The 21,643-nt window shown below is 39.0% G+C and overlaps 1 protein-coding gene across 5 annotated transcripts; it reads left to right on the top strand.

Moving 5' to 3' along the window:
* The first annotated feature begins 934 nt into the window (after positions 1-934).
* WNT5A (Wnt family member 5A) lies at positions 935-18,735 on the top strand. 5 transcript variants are annotated; one of them, XM_029600908.1, is made up of 5 exons: positions 935-1,040; positions 9,550-9,680; positions 10,659-10,906; positions 14,348-14,640; positions 16,355-18,735. In XM_029600908.1, the coding sequence occupies exons 2-5, from the start codon at positions 9,601-9,603 to the stop codon at positions 16,811-16,813; spliced, it is 1,080 nt and encodes a 359-aa protein (XP_029456768.1). In that variant the 5' UTR covers positions 935-1,040; positions 9,550-9,600; the 3' UTR covers positions 16,814-18,735. The 5 variants fall into 5 exon arrangements, with proteins under 5 accessions (XP_029456768.1, XP_029456767.1, XP_029456770.1 ...); XM_029600907.1 differs by lacking the exon at positions 935-1,040 and adding an exon at positions 1,737-2,344; XM_029600910.1 differs by lacking the exon at positions 935-1,040 and adding an exon at positions 1,737-2,348.
* Positions 18,736-21,643: the final 2,908 nt, after the last annotated feature.

Here is a 21,643-nt window from a genome sequence, read left to right as displayed (position 1 = left end):
TTTAACAATCAGCCCTTTTCAAAATATTTTTGACGTGGTACTTGTAATTGATTCCAACAGTACAGCAAGAGAGGGAAACTGGCCTCTGACGTCCCTGCAGCAATGCAACTCCATATATGGACTCATAGTGATGTTGCTACAGGCAGTGGCCTCACAAGCCATGCGGTGGTTATATTTCCATTAAAAAGAATTTTAAAAAGGACTGATTTTTCGGACAATGTTTTTCCTAAACCACAGTCTCTTGATGAAAAAGATCACACTAGTCATTCACATTGCCTTAAAATAAATCAACCGTGCATTTCATTGGATAAAATAACAAAGTGTCATTGTAATATCTTGTACAGAAATAAAGTTAAAATGACACTAGATGGTCTCGTTAGTGGCGGATAAAATGAGTATGCACAAGTGTCAAATCTAAGATACTGGAATTGCAGGCTTATATTAACATTTTCTAATGATGCAATTTATACACATAAATTATCTTTGTCTCAAATCTTCCCCAATGTTCATTACTACTTTTTTAACTACATTCCAGAAATGTTATACTGGTTTTATATTTGAAGGAAATACATTCCAGACTCATAGATATATTCGAGAAGCTTAACTTGTAAAAAGACTGATCTGATCATCTGATCATATGTTTAAGAAGTGTAATTGCATGGTCTAGTTAAAATATCTCTAGATATTCCAGGAATACCTTATGCGGAGAAGAATGTGGAAATTTCAAAGGCATTTGTAAGAAATTGAAGGTTGGTGGATATTAGTTAATTTCTGGGCATGGTCTCTAATGGCCTGTCAGAAGCGCAAGATTTGAAGAATGTATTCACTAGCAGAGAGTCGAGAATTGTGCTGGGTCCTATGGGGCAGCGTGAAAATCAGATCTGGTTTGTAATAGGTCGGACCCAAAGCGCATGCGCCTCTTCCAACTTTTCAGCTGCGGCTGACTCTACAACTTTCTCCACTTTAGAAGACGAGAGGGGGATTAATCTAGAGATCGAGACCTCAGCGGGAGCAAGAAGCTATCCTAAATAGGATTAAAGGTGAGAACTAAGTGCAAGAGCTTTAACAGCACCGACCACGAGGCCTCCGAGACTTCCTCTGGAGATTTTTTTGTATTGCCTTTGCTGCGCGTTTCCATGCACTGGATCTAGCTTATTGCATTCTCTCTCCATGGATTGTAAGAGCTCGTTCAGGAGACCTTGTTTTAACTGACCTGTTCTTCATTTTACCATAGAAAAATACACGCGCATTTACCATAGGAATCACTACAAGATTCGCAAGTCAGAGCCGTACAAAAAATGCTCAGAGCAATAAAAATAAAAGCAAACTGACTTCACCTTTTTAATATGGAGAGACAATGGTTGAATTCACGATCACAGATTTTCAGCTACTAAATGTACACAGATTTTGATTTAAGAAAAGAAAAAAAAAACTTTGGAGGCGTCGCTCCTTTAGCTGATAGAACAGAGGGGAAAGAGATGACGGTCGTCCAGACCCTGTACTGTTAAATATCCAACGTAGTGAATGAACTGCACATTGGTTATTGCTAAAGGATTTAACCAAGCGCACTCCCTCTCCCCTACAGCAGAATATCGTATTTTGCTGTAAAGCGTTTCCACCACAATCACGCCCACGTTTGCTGCTGCTGCTGCTGCTGCTGCTGAACGTTCTGCTTCGCCTTCATTGTAGTGAACTCCGTAGGCAGGCGGTGGGAGCGTCTCCGCCTAATTCTCATCCCCCCCTCCCCACCCCCACCCCCAGCGGTCTGGCTCCGAACCCTCTGCAGGCTGCAGAACGCTGGTGGCGCGCGCTCAGGACGTCCGGCAGCCTCGCGGCCGGCCCGGTACGGGGCAACGGTGCGCTGAGCGCTTCGAGCACAAGGGGGCAGCACCCAGGCTCCTGCGCCGGTCACTCCAGCGCAACCACGAGTTGAGTGAACGCCGCTAGCAGGGGAAGGTGGTGGCGGCGGCGGCTGAAGGTGCAAGCCCGAGCGATCGCAGGAAGGCGCCTTTTTTTCCCGAGGGCTCGCGGCACCGGGCGCAAAATCGGGAGATCGCGGAGCTTCCAGCATACGCTTGAATTCGGGCTCCCTCCCCCAGCTCAGGGCAGCAGCCGTGTGCTGCCGACGTCCCCCCGAGCCCTTCGGCCGCTGCCAGGTTCTGGATCCTGCGGGGCAACCGATTCTCCCCTGTCGGGGTAACGAGGAAAGCAGCAGACTCCCCCTTTCCCCAGGTCACGACCAGTTAGGCCCGAAGTTACGGACTTGTACTTAGGAAGGATTTATCTATGTCACTCTGTACACTTGGATTACTTGTTTTCTCCACATAAATAAATCACAATGGAGGTAGGTAGGTTCTCCTTTCTTTGCAGGGATTTCTTTTTTCACCTTGCATTCTGTGAGTGTTTGATTTGTTCGGTGCATTCTTGGAAGACACACGCTGCGGGTCTCTTTGCTAGAAGTGGGGGTGTGTACATGGCGATTAAGTTATCACAAGGTTTTTTTTTTTGTTGTTGACGTTTCTCACTTCCTCAATAACCCAGATCGTCTTGTTTTGCTCCTAATTAATAGCAAGACCCCCTTCCCCACTACCCTTTCATTAAAGGGGAGCTCAGCAGCTCTGCTTTCTAGTCTCATTTAATCACTGTACAACTTTTTTTTCTTTTTTTTTTTAATCTAAACCATATTTCTTACCGCAAGCACTTCTGAGGTATTTGTTCAAGCTGGGAGAGGGATGTTGGGACAGGTTTCTCTGAAAGAAAAAATGGAAAGATTAATTTTTTAACCTCTTTTTAAAGGCTTACAGAAGGTTTAATAGCACCTCTCAAAACAGCTGCAGGCTGACATTTCTATTTTAAACGTCAATTAAAAAAAAAAGTAAAATGTTTTGGTTTTTTTTGTAACTTCAGTGTACCCTTATTGCAAGCGAGACTCAGAAAGTTGAAGCTAATGGAAGAGTCTGTCTTCAAGAGATGTTGGCCTACTGCCAGTACAGAACCTGGAGCAAGAGGGTTTTTTTTTTTCTTTCTTTTTTGGAAAAAAAAACAAAACAAAACCCTTCTCTTTATAAATAATCATCTTCCATCTGCGGCAGATTCTATTTGTCATCCACAAAGAAGCAGTGTCGTAGGTGCCCTTCCGTCACTGCTCTAAGCTTACCAGCGCTTTGTAAAAGGTAGAATTGGTTTTATTTTTCTGCTATTGTCTGTTAGAATAGTAACTGTGAAGGGCAGGAGCAGCTCAGTATTTAAACCACGGTGCAAACCATTGAGTGTGTTCAATCCTCAATCCGGAACATCTACCCCTCCCCCTCCCGATTTCTTACCAAGAAATAGAAATAGGTTTTAAAATATGATAAGTACAATAGGCGTTGAAAAATCGCAAGCGCTTTCATCTGCCGGGTGAGAACAGTGGCCTAATTAACCAGGAAGTTGTGAAACGTATTTAGGCTTTTTAGTTCAAGAAATTCAAAATCGGGCCAGGGGGGGGAACGCGCTGTGAGTATCCTTTCCACCGAGGGCATAGTACGGACGTGTGCAGAGCACCCCCCCTCCCCCCCCCCTGCATGAGCGCCGTGTACCGCTTACTCGTAGCCCCGTGCTAGCCAACCTCATGCGCCAGGGCGTTTAAGAGAGCATTTTGGCGGACAGGGGTCAGAGGTGACTTCATGTTTTCAGAATTTGTACTAAACTCATTATTCAGCTCATCAGGCGGACCGCGCGCTCCCTGTAACACAGAGTAGTACACGGCGCGGATTACTTAAAAGCAGCTCAGACGGGCCCTGGGAAGCAGTTCAGTGATTCCTTGGAAGAAGTTACTCCCTGGGTCAGTTTCCCAGCAGAGCCGGGAGGAATGAGCGAGTTTCTCACGGCTGCAGGTGTCTCTCCCCCCTCCCCTCCCCTCCCCCCGTATTGAAGGAAGTGCTGAGTATGGCAGCGTTGTGAAGGGTTCCTGCTGCTCCTCCTTTCCGAGCCTTGTCGCCTTCATTTGCGTTCTGTGCGTTTTGAGAGGTGGGGAAGGGGCTTTTATTACGACGCAGGTTGCCCCCTGTTGGCTTTGGAGGGGTCTAACGTTCTTTGGGAGTCTTTAGGAACCGGTTTCAGCGCAAGGCTGGAGCCATCAAGGGAAACGTGCTACCAAGTTTTGATTATTCAGGTCATCTATGCAACAGGCATTAATGGAGTAGGTAAAGCTAATTGCTGAAGACAAATGTTTGTAGAGCGTGAACCTTCTCTCCCAGGGGCACGCACACACACACTTTTACCTGTTCGCTGCAAGCAGCCACAAATCAGTTGACCGTGGAGTTCGGGTAGTCATTTAATTTTACAAAGTATTAAAAAAAAACAAAAAAACCAGTTAAATTCAGCGTTTTTTAGCTGTTTGAATTTATTTCACTTCGACTATTTTTGAAAATGATATACTTTTGGAGCAGTTTCACACTACCTTGTGCTTCCAATGACCAGAAAGAAGCAACTTTTTTTTTTTTTCAAAGAAGGGATTGCGTGATTAAACTCCTAGACGTTTTGACGCCAAAAACTGGACTGAGATGGGACCCGAGACTCTCACCTATTCCGTGGAACCGAGAAGACACTGGCACTTGAATTGTTAATGATTTACAATCGTGACACGACCCTATTAAATCATAATTCCCCTCCCCCACACCCCATTTTGTGCCTATGGTTTTTTTTATGAATGGGGCTCATAATGCGGTCTTTGGAAGTCAAACCAGGAGCATCCACTCCCTCTGCCTTTAGTTAACCCGCACCCAGCAAGTTTGCTGAGTTTCGATCATTTCTTAGCTGAAAAATGCAATCTTTCTTTCAAGGATTGTCATTTTTACGTAGCTCCAGTTTCTTTCAGGTGTAAAATATATTTTAAAATGAGTGTGGTCCGCTCTGCTTTGATTATTATGATGGTGGTTACAGCCCCGCTGCAAAACCAAGAGCCTGCCCATTAATAGGGACTCTTCCGGGCGGACCTCGGACGGTTCCCCTTTACAGTTTGATCGCCGCCGCCGCATCGACTCTCCAGATTTCTTTTGCCATTCATGGTCTTGCATTAGATAAAACACCGGTTTCGGTTCAGGGTGGGTTGGCTTTTTCTTTTTTTTTTCGTCCAGAGAATAAGAAATGTTATCTACGATTCAGAGCGGAGACGTCCCAAGAGCTTGCAGGAAGGAGATGGTCGATGCTGGGCTGGGGACTCTGGAGATGAAGTCTCGCATCAGTTCTCCCGGACCACAGAAGGCACTTCGAGCTTGCCGAAGCTGTTGGGTTGGTTTGTTTGTTTGTTGTTGTGTGGTTTTTTTGTTTACTTCGATTTTCGTCTGCAGTGCCTGACGAAACCTGCGTGCGTCCAGACGGGTTTCGTGCTATAATACATTTCCTGCGCATAAGCTGTGATGGCTTTCTCCTCCCCCCCAAGTAACGCGCAGGTTTCAGGAAGCGTTAGCGGGGCTCGAATTCGGCACTGGGATGGTAGAGAAAGAAGAGGGAGCCCCCAAGTGTTGATCCTTGATTACACCCCTCCTTCCCCCATCTCTTTACGTTTCTGTGCAACAGGCTGGCCACACGTGAGATGTTACCTTTTCTGGTGATAAAATCTACCTTCCCTTTATGCATAAAACGATTCATTATTTTAACAAAAAAACGGAAAGACATAAGAGAACGGAGCAATTCCTGTTGTGTTGGCGGGGGAATCGCACCAAACTCTAAACCTTTTTGTGGTTTTAATTTTTCGGGTTTACTATTAATTATGCCTGGGGATTTCTTTCTCTAGCTTTTTAAATTTCCTTTTTACATTTCTGAGTCCGTTCATTTCCACGGAGCAGAGGGGTTTGTTACAAAAGCAGTTCAATTTCTTCTCAATAAATGTGGTTGTTAGTGAATTCATTTTTTTCCACTTTGTATTGTTTAGCCCTCTGATTTATGCCTTCGCCTGTGGCGAGGGATTCCTGATCGTTTGCTCTGCCGATGCGATAGAATATGTATCCATACATTTCCGATTTTTGTGAAAAAAAAAAAATCCACCGCATGTCGAATGAATGTACCAGGCTCATTGGAAAAGCTGCGCCCTTCAAGTAAAGGATGAGGAGAAGTTTTGTTCATTGACATCGATGATTTTTTTTTTAATGGCTCTTAAATATGGACATCACTACCATTGCTGTAAATCAATAACCCCATGCTTAATACGTATACAAGTCCAGACTGTGTAAAATCAGCAAATGTTGCTTTTAATCAGGTAGTTAAACCATCCCTCGAGTTTTCTTCTTCTTTTTTTCTTTTCTGTCTTGAAGGGCTGAGAACAAGTTCCAATCTCTTTTAAGCTAGTCTGTTTTTATGTGGTATGAGCTGTGATTTATGGTCTATGAATCACAGAAGTACAAACACCTAATGTATCAACTAGAAATTGGCCGTAGCGTCCAGCCTTTTGCTCCGTGTAACAGAAAACAGTAGAGCAAAGTTTAAAAAAGAAAAGAAAAGAGAATCTCATACATTAACAAAGCCAAGAGGAAGCTTCATCTCTGAAGAATCTCTTCATTTGAGCGAATTATTTGGGGCAACAGGTCTTAGGGTCTTCATTTCCTTTTTGGAAAAGGACAGAAAACATCTGAGGTTTGAGGGTGCAATTCTTGACGGCTGTTGAAATTTAACTGAGGTAAAGACCCGTTCACGACCAGGGATTTTCCGCCCTTAAGGAAATACAGGTGCTTTCTCATCGCACACAGGTTTATATAACCAGTGCTTTGGTCTGGACTCTTTGAAACGTTACCACTGCCGTGAGAGTAGGACCCGCTTTGTGTGTACAGCGTGCAGGCATCTGATGCTACTTTAGCTGCAGGATGGGAGCACGGAAAGCTTTAAATATTCCAGTTGAGAAAATAATTCTGCGCAATATGCATGCAGATAGGAAACGGCTTGAAAATGGATGAGTGCTCGTTGTATGGCGTTGCCGCTTGATTTTTTGGTGCGGTACCCATGAGGTAGGTCTGACTTGTTGTAGTTTGGTTTCCCAGAGCATAGGAGCAGTTTGCCCGCTTAGTTGATGGGGGGGGGGGGGGAACAAGGGATAGGAAGGGCCGATTCAACACCCGGAGCATTTGGGTGAGGAGGGCGCTGCCTCCCCCACACTATGCTTATGGGAAGGGTCAACAAATTTGGGAACAGATGAAGCAGGTTGCTGGATGTAGGGAATAAAGTGTACCGGCGGGCTTGATTATTGGGGGATGTGCATCTGGATGAAACCGTTCCTTAGGCACTGGCAGAAGAATACAGCGATTGTGGGGTTTTATGAGCCAGAAGAGCAAAGCCTGTGTGATGTGGAGGAAGGAATAGGGTGTTTTGTGTAGGAGGGCTGAGAAGACGGAGAAAGGAGGGGGAAGTAGGGGGCTAGACCTAGAGGAAACGTATGGGTAATAATGGGAAGAGAATGCAGGAAGTTAGTTAAGTGTAGAAAGGGACTTCATGTGCGGGACAGCTGGGGGGTGGCTGGGGCGGAGCACGGCTCAGAGGTGGGTGTGGGGGAGGGGAAGCGCAGCGCTGCACATCTGGAGAGGAGGCCAGCTGTCTCCCTCCTCCCCTCTCTGCTCCTGGGAAGACAAGGGCTGCAACGGGGTTTTTCGCGGTCACGTTTAATTACAATGGCATCTCTAGAATCATGGAAACTTTTTTTTTTTTTTTTTTTTTACCCCTGCTGAAATTCCTCCAACCTTTCAAGAAAGCTAATTAAATACCAAAGAGACTGAGAGCAAATGCTGTGCTTTCCTTAGCGCTAGATCCATTTGATCCTCTCTACATCCGTGTGCTTCCATGAAACACTTAAAAGAAAAACAAAAAGAAGGTAATTTTATAGACGAGTTTAATTTCTGGGGTAGGTTGTGTCCCAGTTTTAAGTATGACATGTTTAAATGTTTTTGTTTTGCATATTTTTCAACGTCATTTGTGCTATGATGACAATATTGGTAGCCTTTTCCCATTTTGAATGGGTTATCTTGGCATCATCATCTGCATTATCTATTTTATGTGTAACAACTTTGAAATGTGTTTAATAGGGAGTATCTATCATTTAAATGGATTACCAGATGTGGAGTTCCGGATTATCTGTGGTGGTAACTGCTCTGTATACATTTTTTGTTTTATACTTTTTAATAATCCTTTGAAAGGGTACAGAAGTTCTAGAGCATGGCTTCCAGAGCCCCAGACTGACTTTTTAATTTCCATAGACTGCAAACGTCTGATGTTAAACTGTGCTGCAGGATACTACTACTGTTATCTGCCTTGGGTCTCAAGGTGAAAAAAAAAAGCTGAGAGAATGAGCTTGGGTTCTTTCTGCCTGTTACCTATACATCCGTATGTTCTCCCTAGGGAACAATTTTTGTCGACTAGTGGTTATAAATAGCTGATAGCACACACAGACGTGGGCCTGTTTTTAATCTAAATCCTATTTACCTGAAACTATGGCCCAGTAAAAAGGGGTTTAATTACTTTTCTGATCATGAATTTTCGGTTTTTGTTTGGAAACTCTGGAAAATGCTTGCTATAATAAGTCCTTACTGAATAAAGTTGGTTGCCATGTTGGTCCATTTAGATACCTTCAAAATAAAGGCCAACAAATACCTTGTAAGAAGTGATACTTTTTTTTTTTTATTGGACCGTCGCCTACCTACAGTTTGTTTGACCTTCCCATATCTAATACTACATCCAAAATTCTTTAGTCCTCAGTCTTTCTTTGTTAGACTGCTGACATTGTTAATGTGGTTTTGGAGATATATTCACGGACACAATTATTTGAATAAGTTTATTTTATTGTTGTTTTTGCTGACCTTGCAACATTAATGCCGCGCCCCCCCTCCCCTTTCTATGTCCCTTACTCCCCAAAAGCAGTTGAAAATCAAACCTATTAATGGTTCTAGTTCTTGTTTCAACAAATTTTAAACAATGCATTTTTTCTTGAGTACATATACATTTCAGTTTTAATTGCATTAGCTGCTATAAAGAGAAAATCGAATTACTCTATTTTCTGAAAGCTAGCTTGAAAGAACTGGTTTTCAGTTACTCTAAGAAATGGCTAAAACCCACTAATTCGTTTATTGTAAAATAAAAGATCCAGTTTTAGGAAGAAACAGTACTGCCTATCTCTTTTTTTCCTTCGGAATAAATACATTTGTTAAATTTTAATGTTTGAATTTAATTTTGAACGAACTGTTGAAATGAAGAGTTCAGTATCTGTCTAGCTAAAGTCTTTTATCGAATGAGGACGCTTTCCTGTTGACCAGCAACCGGTGACAAAGCGGTGCTCATTTGTGCTGGGAGTGAAACAATCGCACGCAATTTTTTTTTTCTTGTCAGATTGCGTGGGTGGATTCATTTAAAAGAAACTTACATATATCATGCCAGAAAATGGCAAGGGTTGCATCCAAGCAGACAGCATAAGTACACGGAAGGATCTTTATGGAGCGCTGAAAAAAATCTCGTGTAAATTTGCATTCTTGAAGGAAAAAAAAATCTATAATTGAAAGCACAACAATAAACATGCTGTTCCTTTTTCTCCAGAAATCCATTGGAACATTAGTGAGCAGAGCTTTTGGGACCCTCAGTAATACTATGGCTTCTAGATTCCTAATTGCGGTCCTCGCCTTTTTCGCCTGTTTCATGCAGGTAGTAATAGAGGCTAGTTCTTGGTGGTAAGTAGACCATCTACACATCTTTTAACTTTTTTTTTTTTGGGGGGGGGGGGGGGAGGGGAACATTGACTATATTGTAACCTGTGTATTAATGTGCAGATTGCCTGTTTAACACATGAAATCTCTAAATAGCCTAATGTACATAATTAAATCAGGGTTTTGGTACTGTAAATATATTTTCATTTTTTTAAAGTTTAAGTAATTTTTCTTTTGGTGCTAAATTGCAATGTGTCGGTTATTTATAATTTTAGAGAGACCAGTTAAATGGTAGCTGAAAAAAACCAAATCACATTCGAATTATTCTATCAATAGAAAAGGATATTAACATTTTTCATAGACAGAAAAGAAACCTGTTTTTTGGTGTTTTTGTTTTTTTTTTTACACTTTTACAGATGACTCAGACCTCAGATGCATTAACATTTTGCTTTCCTGTTTTGCTCTTTATTTTTTGATCAGTTTTGAAATTCTATTCTATTAACACTGCTTTTACTCTCAGCTGATTACTTCTTGAATACAAGCCTCCAAGATCACATCCGTGTAAGAGTTTGGAAAATAGTTTTAATTTCGTTTAGCATTTATCTGTTGATCAAGGGTGGAGGGTGGGGATTTATTGGGATGTGGGAGATGGTGTCCATAACAGCAATTAACTTGGAAGCATTTGAACTCCTTAAATTATTAAGAAATGCAAAACTGAAAAATCTAATTTCAATTTTTTGTTACTTTGTGCTTATAAATTAGAGCTCCTCTATTGTATACCCAGAGCCCAAACTATTTTCCTTGTCTTTTCGGCATTTAGATGATTAGCAATGAATGAAATTATTTTCTATTAAACTAAGCATGTTGGTATTCATTTTATTATGAGAAATGTTGCTGTTGATTGCTAAAACAGTTTGACTGCCGTCTAATAATCTGTTCCATACAGGGCAGTTAGCATTCTTCTGTTTGCTTACTTTTAATCGGTGTGTTTCTTTGTTTCAGGTCTTTAGGTATGAATCCTGTTCAGATGCCAGAAATTTATATTATCGGAGCACAGCCGCTATGCAGCCAGCTGGCCGGCCTTTCCCAGGGGCAGAAGAAGCTGTGCCAGTTATATCAGGACCACATGCCGTATATCGGAGAAGGGGCGAAAACGGGGATTAAAGAGTGCCAGCATCAATTCAGACACCGAAGATGGAATTGTAGTACCGTGGACAACACCTCCGTGTTTGGCAAAGTCATGCAGATCGGTAGGACACAACTCTTTTTCTCCCCCGGCTTTGGGTTTTTGTCAGTGAAAATGTTCGCTGTTCCGCCATATTATTGAATATATATTATTTATAACCTCTATACTCTGAATTGGGATGGTAATGTCTTATCTGAATAGGTATAGTGGAAAGTGTTAATACTCAGATTAATGCCTCCTGTTTAAATCTCATGGATGCCTGTCTTGTTGCTGAAATTCAGGAAGAGGAATAGAAAAAAAAAGCATCGGTGTACATTGTATTGTTTTGTTTTTTGTTTTTTTTTGTAAAAATCATGATTGACTTTAATTATAAAGGCTTGAAGCAAGCACATCTGTTTTAAAGATCATTTTTGACCTGATGAAGGGAATGTAACTCTCCAAAGCAAGTCAGGAAATGTATTAAGTTAGTCCAATGAGAAGGAATGCCTCTCTGTTTTGTTTGATCTTTATTTCCCTGTATTTCTCATAGGAGAATTTGATTCCATAATGCTTGCAGGGAGACACACGCTGTAAATGGTGCAGCAGTTCCTTCCTCCCTTGCAATAAAACTATTCCTAGTTGTAGGAGAGATCAAAATAAACTTTGCTTTCTGCCCCCACTTCTCTTGAAGCCTGAGTCACCTTTTTATTAAAGAGCTCTGAAATACCCTCGAGTTAAAGGACCAAATACTTTTATTACTTCCAAAATGTCTTTCCTAATCTTTGTGAACTGCATTTGAAAGCTTGACATCCACAAAGAACAGATTGACCTCTGTTTTTAATGACTTGAAATAAATGAGATGGAGAGGTAGTAGAGACTTTTTATTTGTATATAAATAAAGAACAAATTTTGGGACTTTCAAGTTTTTCTTGTGAAGTATATAATATTGCCTCAACTTTTATTACACTATGACTAAATGTCTACAAATAGAATATGTTGGTAGGGGAAATATTTCAAGTAGTGTAAAATCAGTGGCACAGTATATGATGATTTTTTTTTTGTTACTGTGATTTCAGTTTTTAAATTAATGGAAAAATTATTTACAAACTATTAGATTTAGATTTTTCAGTAAAGAAATTCAAATGTGTAGAGCAGTGTGGTTGCGCATTCAATTTTGTTTTTTGTGTTTATTTGTTTATCATATCAAACTCCAATACATCACCAGACCCCAGTAGTGTTTCACAAAATTGTTAAGCCTTCTGTTTGGGGGGATAGAATGTGCTTACACTGCTTCATGCATAAAAGTTGATTGTAGGGAGTATATGTATATACCAAATCTTAAATTGTTAAGAATTTGGGGGAAGCAAGACACACAACATTATATAAAAACTATGGTGTTCTTGGAGATGTTTTAATAAAAATATGGCATAGCATTAAATAAAAAAACAACAGCTGTCATTTGGCAGGAGATCATTTTGTATATGTTTACCCATCCATGCAGTACAATTAATTACAGATTAGACTGTTAAAACGGGAATGGTTTTTTTTTTCTTCAGTCAGGCATAAATTATGCACACCTGAGCATTAGTGTTAAAATCTCTTCTTACTATATGTTTTCTAGTTCCTGTCATTTCAAAAGGGAACACTTGCAGATTGGGTTAAAAGTAATTTTATTTGAAAATTGCACTTGCTCTGGTTTGGTTTAATATAAAAGTGTCACTCCCCTATGAGATATGACAGATTAAGTCCCAGGTGGTTTCTCCTGTGCTTGAATATTCTAGACATTCCCATGTTTAAAACTATAATTAATATGACTGCAATAACCTATTTTCTTAAACAAGCAGCAATTTATTGGGCAATTAGCCACTTAAACCCATTTCTACCTAAAGTTAGTTTAATAGGTATATCCCAAGTTTATCCATAAACTATCTGAAAGTATATTCACCGAGAACCAAAACCTGCTGTATTTTACATGTTGTACTTAAACAGGAGTGGCGTACTTTATTTTTCCAAAACTTAAGTGGGAAACTTCTGCAGTTTCAAATCATGGTACTTAGTAATTGTAGGTATAAATGTACTTATCAAGAAGAGAATCTTGAACAGGGGACTGCATAACTTCTGAGTAAAGGCGTGATCAGCTATATTTAATGCAAAACAAAAGTCCCTGTTTTTAAAATCCATAAATTAGCCCTGTTAGGACACGTCTTGGCATCTGAAACTTCCTATACAGTTTGCCCCAGATTAGAAAGATGCACTCCTAATGTTTCATGCACAAACTATTTATAAGATAAGTTTATGGTTTTTAACAATACCACTACAGCAAGAAATTATTAAAGATTTGCAGTAACTGAAAGCTAAAAAGCCATAAATCTTGTTTTCCCAATGTAACCTTTTAATAAAAGGTAGGTTAATTCAACAAAAAATGTTGACTTTTATGAGAAATGGGTGAAAGGTATAAAAAATATTTTTAAAATAGGTCAGGTTGGGCCAGAGATGGTATCTAATCCTATTTCATAGAGACACAAAATATGAAAGCACTTTTAGAGTATGGCTCTGCATGTTTTGAAAGTAGACTTCATATGGATTTATATAACAGCATTAATCTAAGTTCTTTTAAAATGAGAAACTATTTTGCAATTTGCTTTTAACCAAAGCAACTGTTATCAGTGCATACTAGAGGCGATCTACACTGGGTCTGTGTGTGCAGTTATAGTTCAGGTGATAACATTTCAAGAAAGCTAAGCTTGTTAGCCCTGACTTACATTTGTCCATCCTTTTTTGTGGAAATAGTCTTAGCTGTCCCAATGTCAGTATGAAGTAAGGTAGCTTTTTGCTTTAAAACAGTTGTGGTAATAGATTAGCTTGGAGACCTACAGGATGGCGTCTTTCAACAGGTTTGATAATGTTGACTGGAGCAAATTGTTAGGAAAGAGACTGAAATGTGTTCCGGTGTTTATCTCCTGAATTAATAGCCAGTGTGACAAGCACAGAACAGCAAAACCCATCTAAAATGTAGAGCACAATGTACTGATATTCTGAAGGGCACTTGTATCTCTTTCTGGAAAACACATAACATTTGTCCTTCTACCTAGAACAATTATAATTATATAGTCTTGATGTAATATAGATATAGATAACTGTACTTTTTAAAACTCCCATTAGGCTATAACATTCAGGTGTTTTGTAAGTTGCTGCATACAGAAGTTATGATTTTCAAATGTTAAATGTGATTCAACTCATGAGACTGATGGCGAAGGTTATCTTGCGCTTTAATGCACTATTTGAAAATAGGTAGAGAACCCGTCTAAAACAGTTTCTATTTGAACTGCAAGTCAAGCAGTCAGTCCTAGCATAGAGAAGTCATCACTTATCTCCGTCACCACTTATCTCCCTCTATTAATATGTTGTGTTATTTATAATAAGGGTACAATTCAAATGAGGTTGTGATGCTTGCTACATGATAGAAAAGGCAAGCTAGATTACTCTGCTCGCCCTCTAATTCTTGCATTACTTTCCATTCTTACAGGTAGCCGGGAGACGGCCTTTACTTATGCGATAAGTGCCGCAGGGGTGGTGAATGCGGTGAGCCGGGCCTGCCGCGAGGGGGAGCTCTCCACCTGTGGCTGCAGCAGGGCAGCCCGGCCTAAAGATTTGCAAAGGGACTGGCTCTGGGGAGGTTGTGGAGACAATCTAGAGTATGGCTACCGGTTTGCCAAGGAATTTGTGGATGCTCGAGAGAGGGAGAAAATCTATCAGAAAGGGTCCTATGACAGTGCCCGAACACTGATGAATCTTCATAACAACGAGGCTGGAAGAAGAGTTAAGTGGTCCAAACTTTAAGCTCTTTTGTTATATATGGGTTGGGGAAATGTCCACCCAGGCAGGACAATGTACTCGGCCACATTCTTTGCTTTCATAGCCCACGTCTACTGTGTTGAAACTGCAGGAAGACATTTTCTTTGCTTTTAATTAAATCCATATGGCTCACAGAGGTTCAGCATGGGGGGAAGCCTGAGATGGTCCTCCTATGCAGAAGGCATTTTGAACCCCTATTTGTGATAGTTACAGAGCATATGAATACAAGATAGAAACGTTATGAGTTTGTAAATGCTTCAGTAAAGTAAGCATAATGAAAAAATGTTAGTGCTATTTTAGTGTCCTGTTTAAATTTTTTTTTTTTTTTTTAATATGCCCTCACTTCTCTCACTAGCTCTGTTGAAGAGTATTCTCTAGTTGCAATGTATTTTCTGGAAAATCAACACTTTATGCAATGATTAATCTTGGACTAGAAACAGCAGATCTGTGAAAGAATGGAACCCCCAGAAGCTGCCACTTGTCCTTTGTGTATTTGGATGGGGGAATTTCTCTGTATTTACAGCACAAAAGGGCTTGTTAGTGGCTTAAACCTACCTTTATTCAGAAACATTGAAATGAATAGATGCATACTTTTTAAATACTGTCAACTCCTAAAACGAAAGACTTCATGTCCTATAACATTTTCTATTTGCAAAGTAGCCTCCCCATCCCTTCAAAAAAGTTTCACTTGTTCTGCATGTCTGTTTAAGGAACTGTTCTCTGGGAAGGATATTTTTTTTACTTTTCTGATATTTATTAAATGTCACTGGGAAGATGGGAAAAACTGTAAAAGATTATTCCAAGGGACTAAGTTTAGTACAATTGCATAAGTGCCTGCCAGACTTAAATTTTTTCTTTCATCTGGAGTATTGTGCAGTACCATTTGTAAGGTAATTATCCTCTCCATATATCCTGCACCTAATTTAACAACTGTATGTAAAGTGAAGCAGAATGGATGCTGTCATATTGCCATTGATTTAATAGAGGACCTAGAAGGAATTGGTGCATATTATTGTGTAAGTGATTGATGAGGAAAATAAACTGCTTTTATTGCTCTTGAAGACTTCTATAGCTCACTTGTTCAAAAGGGAGATAGATTTAGAAGCTTTCCTCATGGGAACAGTGGAAGAAAATATTTTAGAAAATGGGGCCTGAAGCATGCATGGTAGATTAGGTATGCACTTGTCTTTTGTATGCAATCTTTTGAGAAAATAATTTGAAACACTGGGCCTGCTTCAGTAATAGATATTTTTACTGTTTTGTGTCCAGGGGAACATCTTGCATGATTAGGAAAGTTCTAGATTAATCCTGAATTTCAAAGAAACATGCAAGCACTATTTAGGAATGTTGAACATTCATCAGAGGGTGCACCTGTGATCCTTTTCGAGCTACCTGTATGTGCACAGAATATAAATAAAAAATACATAAAATAAATAGCTGCACACTGGACATGGTAACAATTTGAGGGAGCTTGACAAGTGGGGTGAATGGGGTGGGGGAAGGGAAGTGGCTGCATCTTCTGTTGCCTGTGTTACAGTGAGGGAGAACATATACATACATGGTTAGGGGCCACATAAGTGGGTCTCTGCTCTTCTGAAGAGACTATGTAACTCAATAGCCTTATGGAAAAGAGGCCGATACTGATGTTGTTTTTTTCTCTTAATTCTCTCTCCCATAGACAGTGTACAATCTGGCAGATGTGGCCTGTAAGTGCCATGGGGTTTCTGGTTCCTGTAGCCTCAAGACCTGTTGGTTGCAGCTGGCTGACTTCCGCAAGGTGGGTGACTATCTGAAGGAGAAGTACGACAGTGCAGCGGCTATGAAGCTAAACAGCAAAGGCAAGCTGGTGCAGGTTAACAGCCGCTTCAACCCACCCACCACCTATGATCTGGTTTACATCGACCCGAGTCCTGATTACTGTGTCCGCAACGAAAGCACGGGGTCCCTGGGCACTCAAGGCAGGCTCTGCAATAAGACCTCGGAGGGCATGGACGGCTGTGAGCTCATGTGCTGTGGCCGGGGCTATGATCAGTTCAAAACGGTGCAGACTGAGAGGTGTCATTGCAAGTTTCACTGGTGCTGTTATGTGAAATGCAAGAAATGCACTGAGATTGTGGACCAATTTGTGTGCAAATAGGGTTCACCAGAAACCCTGGAACTACTAGATTACTTTTTTATTTATAAAGAGTTCAATCAGGTCAAGGTTGCCAAGGTAGAATAAACAACTGAAACCATTTTTTCCTTGGATCAAAAGAACTGGCTGGTTGAGCAAAGTGGAAAAACTGATAAATATTTATTTACTAAAGACTTTTAATAGTATAGAAATTCTGAATAATGGGAAACAAGACATATCCTAACACATGGGACTTGGTTCATATGCAGTAGGTAAAAATATTGTTAAACATGGCATCTGAGAATTCAGTATAATTCAATGAACATAATATGTCATGCATGATTTAGTCAGTGATCAAACAATTGTGATTTTTGTAGCTAAAGCGGATCTGTACATGAGTTGGCCAACAAAAATCCAATGATATAATTTTCTATAGAGAGCTCTTTATTATTGACCAAAATCTGAATCATTGTTGTTTTTTTTAAATTAATTGTAGCTAAACAACAAGATTATCTAAGATTAAAAGATATCCGTCATCTTCTAGTTTGACCAATATAAAAAAATGCTAGAAAGATCTGCAAACAGAGTGAATGCATTGGGAAGACGATAAAGGTGAAATCACAGGATATATGGAGGGGTTGTGTTGAAGGTCCTAGGACTGCTGATGAGGCATGTGGGCATCTTGTAAGGCACGCTTTTAGCTGAAAATTGCAATTTGGTAAATAAAAGTACAAACAATTTGAATTTGTGCCTAAAACATAGTACCTTTTTATCTGATCAAAAGAAGTAAAACACAACAAAAAGCCAAGCCACCCAGCTGTGTGCCAGCTTGGAACGCCACTTTTGTAAACTAGAGTTCCTAGTTAGAAATGTACTCTAGTGAGCCACTTGTCTTAGAAATTGCTGGTGTATTATGGAGTCTGTAAATTTTTATTTACTGCGGTGACAATAGTTTCCTGGTATTTTAATGATAATTAGGTTATTTCTATCAAATATTGCAGTAACAGTTATTCTGTTCTTTTTTTAATTGTCATATTCCTGCTTTTCATAATATAGGCATACACTAAAACTGTTCTGACAGTATGTGAACGGTACATATATGGGAAAAATTGTTGGATGGTGTCTGTTTCAAAGCTTTGTATATTTACTTCAATACAGCCAGTGTATGTATTTATTTACAGTTTTACATAGGGAGCAGTTTCTCAGATTTATTTTTTAAAAGATCATATTGAACTTCTCTGTATTTTTAACATTTTTTTGTACCAGTCCTTTAGGGATTTTTTTTTTTTTTTTTACCTTGACGTTTTAGGTTTTGGTTATGTACTTCTGGTGTCATGACTCATAGGGGTTGTTATGAATACTTGGAAGCACAAGTAGGTCTGCAATTCGTAAGCGGTTATGTGGGCTACGTTACAAGAGGTACAATGCACTTGAATTCCTGGTTTTGGATACAACTATCCCTTTTTTTTTATTATACACTTGTTTTGAGAGGGCATTACCAAAGATTAATAGAATTAATGAAAACTTAAAAAAACAAACACCTCATCAGTGCTCATTCTTGTTTGGAGAGAAGCCTCATCATCTATTTCTTCGGTTTTTGTATTACTTCTACATGTAATGGCTACGATCCCGAACAATGTCGCATACCCCTCTTTCAAATAGAAGCTTGACATGCTGTAGTCTACTTTCATCCTCTTCTTGTTGGCCTAGAATAAGAAGGGCGTGGGCACAGATTTAAAGAAAAGATTTTCTCAGAGACAAGGTGGGATAAATCTTTTGGTAAATCTGTCTTCGGTCAGTTTTAGGCTTGCGCTGTATACTGGATTCATCTTGAGCATGGATCAGCTTTTCAAATAGCGCTTTATTGCTTTTAATTTATTATTCAAATACAGGCATTCACCTCTAAATTTTCAGGGTGTTCTTAATTATCCAAAATGGGGAAGGGGGGGGGGAGGGAGGGGGGAAATGAGCACTAATCAGAAATCCTTCCCAAATAAAAATCCAGAGGTGATGGGAGGATGATACATTTTGGTTGTCTTGCTAAAGTAACCCAAGTATTTTTTTTACAGTGATTGTGATGTCTAAGAAGAGCTGAGTTTAACAATCCTGCCTATTAAAAAGAAGCTATTTAATGTAAAATATTTTACTTGTGTCCTCTAGATATTTTGTAAATCTTTTTTCTGTTCTGTACATTTAATGTACATAGTTCGGTGTCTTGTGTGATTTTTTGTATATTTCACTGGTAAAGAAAGTCTATAGGAGAAGTTGAACGGCTTTTGCCGAATGGGGAAGAATAGAATATAAAATAAACAGTTGGTTGTACTTGGTAAGTGGTTTTAATTGTTTGTTTGCAGACAGTTGTTTTGTAGGATGAAGCTTCTCAGAAGTGAGGGTAATTTCTATCATAAACTGACCTTTTTTTTTTTTTTTTTTTACGCTTCTGTGAGAGGATACATATGCAACCGATTTTTAAATAAAATACTAAATTAAGTGCCCATCAAAATGATGGGGGAAGGGGAGGGAAAAACATTTATGTGTAATATAAGTACCCGTGGGCATTTTGCAGCTAGATTTCCAAAAGCAAATCTCTGTACATTCAAGTCACTGAATTTATTTCCTTCCCCTCCACCCATCACCTTTGAGAATGTGCCTTTTCTCAGTGGTCGAAAGCAAGAACGCTATGTAACAGTATTGCATACTTTTTCGCTCACAGAGGATGGTCCGTGTTCAGAAGATCATTTTACATGCATAAACGTGTTTATCTAGAGAAAATATAATGAAAATTGTCATTTGCATGTGGCTCATGAGAACATACTCTTTATTATATTTTGTGTTCAGTTAAGGAACAATATTTTGCTGGGATACCAAGTGCAGACATTAAAGAAATAAAATTAATCCGGCTCAGTCAGTACAAATATGATTTTTGGAAGGTGACTGATGGACTGACCCAACAACACACAACTGTAGCAAATTACAGAGAAATTATACACCCAGAAACCTTAAGCAAATGCTTAGAAAATGAAGCAGATATGCATAACTTTCCTGTTACACTTTAAAGTTATACATTTTTTCTAAATGAAACCCCGTTTTTTGGGCCTGATAAAATTTGAAATTCCTATGGCTGTAAGGCCACAAGGATGGTATGGGTTGCAACTGTTTTTGATGTCATGAAATGCTCAACTTTAATGCCAGGCTTCAAAAACAAGTTTAAAATGACAAAAGTCAACTCTATGGATAGCAGGAAAGTTTTTAAAGAGAAGTTGAAAAACAATTTAAAGTACCCTTCTAGGAAAACAAGTAATGTGGAGACCAAGCATATACCACTTATTTTTCTCCAGTGTGGCATGGATTTCAGAAACTGATAAATAATCATTTGAAAGGATAATATTCTAGCACATTGAAACTTCTTTTGGGGCCAAGAATGCATTATCCTTAAAAAAAAAAAAAAAATAGTACATCAGTCTATGGAGCATTTAAACTTGCACTGGGAAAAATTCAAAGTTCTGTGGTCCGATTACTAACATCTGTTTCAGTTTTTCCTTAGTTATATATTGATCAGTGTTCTTTATTGCAAAAACATATACCCTATTTAGAAAAGTCAGCATTTTTTCACTGGATTGTGTTCAAGCTCTTCCCAATAACAGGAAAATTAACAGAAATTTATATATTGACAGTGGCTAACAGTGCCGTGTTCAAAATAGTCATTATGGGCTCAAATAAAGAGAAAACTGTTTTAAAGTTTTATCTGTTCAATTCTTTAAACTGCTGTTGTACCAGTGCTGGAACCACATATGTTTTGATAAATGTTTCCAAACCTCTGTTTCACATGGTGCTGCCAATACCAATTTTCAAAACTGTTTTTGCAAGGCATTATTTAAGCCACTGCTATTATCAGGTACTGTGACCGGTAAAGTGATCATTAAGATTCAAGGACAGCAAACTTCAGAGAGTGCTTTGTAAACCTGAGTTGACCAATCAGATTCACTTAATGGAGTAACAGTGCATGTGAATATGTATATGTATGTGTACACACACACACACATATATATATGTATGTGCGTGTGTATGTGTATATATATATATATATATATATATATATATGGTGATTTTTCAAACTACATGTAAAAATTGCATATATCATAACAATTTTCAAAAGCCTATTCATGTGCTTAAAATGCACTTATACGCATAAAACCTGACAATTCAACAGCATATAACCATAGCAATTTTCAAAAGCCCCTTTATTTGTGTAAAACCCAATTTTAAGCATTTTAAGAATTACCCTATATATATGTAAACACACATATACAGGTTTCTAGTTAGATTCCTTGATTTTACTGAAACATAATTTGATTAGCAGTACTTCATTCCAGATGCCCAAATACTGAGTTAAACTCAGAGTTCATAATTTAGGATAAAGGTTGCAAAGTGTGCATCTTATTAAACTAAAAATGTTTCTAGAATTCCATGCAATACTGAACTAATGTAAAATATACATATTGTACTGTGTGGGTCAAATATTGCAAACAAAATGGGAAAAAAAGAGTTTAGAGGAAATTTCGCTGCCACCTTTGTGGGTGTGAATTAAATAATACTGCTTTTATAATAATATGACCAGGAAACCAGATTTCTTTTAACCAGCCGAATACATTGAAACTAAATATTGTGTTAAGTTGATCTTCCAACTAATATATCACTTTTGTACTGGTTATTACTATCTGGTATGCACTTTATTTTATTAAAAGAATTTCTGGAAACATTTACAGTGACTAAGTTCTTTTTTTTTTTTTTTTTTTGCAAACCTCTGCAATATCAGATGTAGGCATGATTTATAATTGGCAAGCTTGCTTCAGT

Source organism: Rhinatrema bivittatum, chromosome 4 (genome assembly GCF_901001135.1).
Source record: "Rhinatrema bivittatum chromosome 4, aRhiBiv1.1, whole genome shotgun sequence".
Taxonomy (NCBI): domain Eukaryota; kingdom Metazoa; phylum Chordata; class Amphibia; order Gymnophiona; family Rhinatrematidae; genus Rhinatrema; species Rhinatrema bivittatum.
This window is presented reverse-complemented; position numbering and strand designations above follow the sequence as displayed.

Excerpts from the sequence above, each read along its gene's own strand:
- WNT5A (XM_029600906.1), top strand. The coding sequence starts at position 5,179 with ATGGTCGATGCTGGGCTGGGGACTCTGGAGATGAAGTCTCGCATCAGT. Across the intron at positions 10,907-14,347 it reads TGGCAAAGTCATGCAGATCG|GTAGCCGGGAGACGGCCTTT; the intron begins GTAGGACACAAC and ends CCATTCTTACAG. Across the intron at positions 14,641-16,354 it reads ACAACGAGGCTGGAAGAAGA|ACAGTGTACAATCTGGCAGA; the intron begins GTTAAGTGGTCC and ends TCTCTCCCATAG.